A 2689-nucleotide genomic window follows, 5' to 3' on the forward strand; every position below is an offset into this window, starting at 1 on the left:
ACAAAAAGAAGCGATCAGGGACTTCTGTTTACGTATGTAGAGGGGAAAGACTTAATAAAACATTTTTTCTTTGCTTACTGAAACATTACTTATGTTTGCATGCAGTAATGTTCGACCATTACGCTTTTTACGGATGTTGAGTGTAATGTATGTTAAATTGGCAAAAAAAGTGTGATATAATTCCAATTAACAAGTTTTAGATTTTTTTTACTTTACTTGTTCCGCGAAACGTTGCTTCTTGCCGAATTTCATATTCTAGGTCACAGCGAAGTAACCTGTAATTTTTTATGAGAGAGTTTGCCAGTATCAAAGCATGTGACATAAATGACCGAATCTTTCGATTGCACAGACTTACTACAATTCTTTACACCGCCAAGGAACGGTAGATCTTAGAATGCGAAACAAATTTTTAACTTGATATTTCTACCCATGGAGGCTACGAATTAACTAGATGCGTGTTTATAGCCTCTGTGAATGTCTCTTGCATTACGGTACCGACAGTCATTGTTCCTAGATGTTGAAGAACGAAATACCGATCGTGAATGCCGGCATTGTACGCTGAGCGGAACTATGGACACGTGCAAGAAGCGACGCTATTTGGGCACAGCTGAGTGACGCCGCTTACCTCTTTGAGTCCGTCCAGCCGGCCGAGGCTCTTGGAGCCTTGCAGGACGCCGAGGCCTGCGGAGGCGGCGTCGCGACGCCTCGCCGCCCCCGCCTTGTGGCGGCGCGAGTCGGGCAGCAGCTGGGCGCCGCCCCCCGCTCCCGCCCCCGGCGTCTTCTTGTCGTCGTCCGCCTCCGGTTCCGACTGCACCTCTCGCCGGTACTCCTCTGCGCTGTGCCGCCCCGGCCGACGCCGGCGTCGCGACGCCTTCGGAGAGCTCAGCGGGGAAGTCGTCGGCGACAGCGACTGCAGCCGCTGCACCAGGCTGCCCAGCATAGCCGCCATCTCTCTCACTGCCTGTCTGCTGTCACTCTCTGGCTACACCAGCTCTCGCACAAATAATCACTCTGCACTTCTTACTCATCTGCGACTGCCTCGTCTTCAATTTATTCAGTTTCGAACAACTCCCTTACCTCAAAGCAATCCACCCTCCATCGACGTAACGTTACTGCCAAAAATACACAACTGAGCCTCGTGCTTAATATCGTTGGATTACGATTCAGTTACTACTCTTCTTTTCACACACTTCTATGCCTCAAAACACAATGCACAAATTAACGCACCTCTGTATAGAAGCTGGTGTACAGTAAAGTTTCATTGGTGTGGTAGGTTTCTTCGATGACAACAGCGTAAAAATTGCCACTGTAAACATTCAGACAGCACCTCTTGTACTTCACGTCATTAGCCCTAATTTCCCTCCACAATTCAACACCTGAACAATTTCTTAAATACACCAAAACACGTCCGTCACTGGCGACTTGGCACAAGGCAGAGCTTAGAACGTTAACGTGATAATTCTTCGCTATCCACTCCGGGAGTCTAATGTCACACACAGAATTCCCTTTTCTCTAAAAGTGTTACGAGCAGCGAAGGCGAATCCGGCTGTAATCTCGATTCCTGCGGCGTTGCCGTGCCTGAGGAATTCTACCTTCGTTTAGTCGCCGTTTTTTGTCGCCACTCGACGCTCAAGGTCAAGGGTGCGCACCGACACAAAATCACCTGGTCAGCCTGAGGTCACCGCGGCGGGTAACACTGCCCGAAATGGAAAATGCCTAAGCGTGTTAATTCACTGGCTGTTTCACTATTGGTCTGCAACACCAGCTACACGTTACAGGATGTATGAAGTTTGCATTGGCGCACAGGTGAGAAATATTCTAGTACACTGCAAGTAAACACTGTCACAGACGACGAATTGTACGCCCTCAAATCTTCCGAGTATCTACACACCACACACCGACGCCACGGTAGCACGACGGTCACAAACAAAAGCGAGTATGCAAATGCCAGCACTCCAGAGCAATAAACGCGAAACCCGCCGCTGCTGTGTTGAGACAACTGAATGTGCCGGTGACGTCACGAGGACGCCGCGTGCCGTCGCAACACAATGGCTGACACTAGCGAGCGGTTGCACAGATTCACAGGGGCGACGCACCGGAACACACGGCCGCCGAGGGAGCACGTGCGTCGCGGCGACGCAAGCGCGTGTGTCACACGCACGGTGTGGTCGGCTGGCGGCCGTTTCGCGAACTGCAGCCGTGGCCGCGCGCTGGGCGACAGCTGAAGCGAGGCGGCGCGACTGCGCAGGCGCGGGCGGGCAGGCCACGCTGTAACCCACTGTGCGCGGCGCGCCAACCCGCCAGACGAGTTTGGAGCCTCGTCGCTCGGCCGGCTCCACAACAACCAGCCGCTCGCCCGTGCCCCACCACGCCGGCCGCCGCACTCGGCCGTCTCCGGAGCGGCTCGGCAGCACTCGGGCGGGTAAGAGGTGGAGGTGGGGCAGGGTTCCTTCTGGCACGCCAGCAATGTCCGCTGCCAGGTGGAAGAGAATGCACCGGGGACGCTGTGAGATTACGCAGGTTTGCCTCGCGGTAGGGTGACTCGTACGGAGGGCATTTAACTCCGATACCTAACGATGTACACCGGAACATTCGCACTATCGTAAATAAAACCTACAATCGGAGCAGATGACGCTGAGATAAGTAATTTAATGTAAGACACATTGGGCGACAAATGTCGGTAATTACC

At 52.8% G+C, this 2689-nt stretch overlaps 1 protein-coding gene across 1 annotated transcript; it reads right to left on the minus strand.

The window, feature by feature from the left end:
• Positions 1 to 506: 506 nt before the first annotated feature.
• On the minus strand, positions 507 to 2213 carry LOC126458355 (uncharacterized). The gene has a single exon (XM_050095326.1). It carries the CDS (start codon positions 947 to 949, stop codon positions 569 to 571), a length of 381 nt encoding a protein of 126 aa, XP_049951283.1. The 5' UTR covers positions 950 to 2213; the 3' UTR covers positions 507 to 568.
• Positions 2214 to 2689: the final 476 nt, after the last annotated feature.

The sequence above is a fragment of the Schistocerca serialis genome, chromosome 2, assembly GCF_023864345.2.
Source record: "Schistocerca serialis cubense isolate TAMUIC-IGC-003099 chromosome 2, iqSchSeri2.2, whole genome shotgun sequence".
Lineage (NCBI taxonomy): Eukaryota > Metazoa > Arthropoda > Insecta > Orthoptera > Acrididae > Schistocerca > Schistocerca serialis.

What these genes read in the sequence shown, in the direction of transcription:
- LOC126458355 (XM_050095326.1), bottom strand. Translation starts at nt 949, where the DNA reads ATGGCGGCTATGCTGGGCAGCCTGGTGCAGCGGCTGCAGTCGCTGTCG.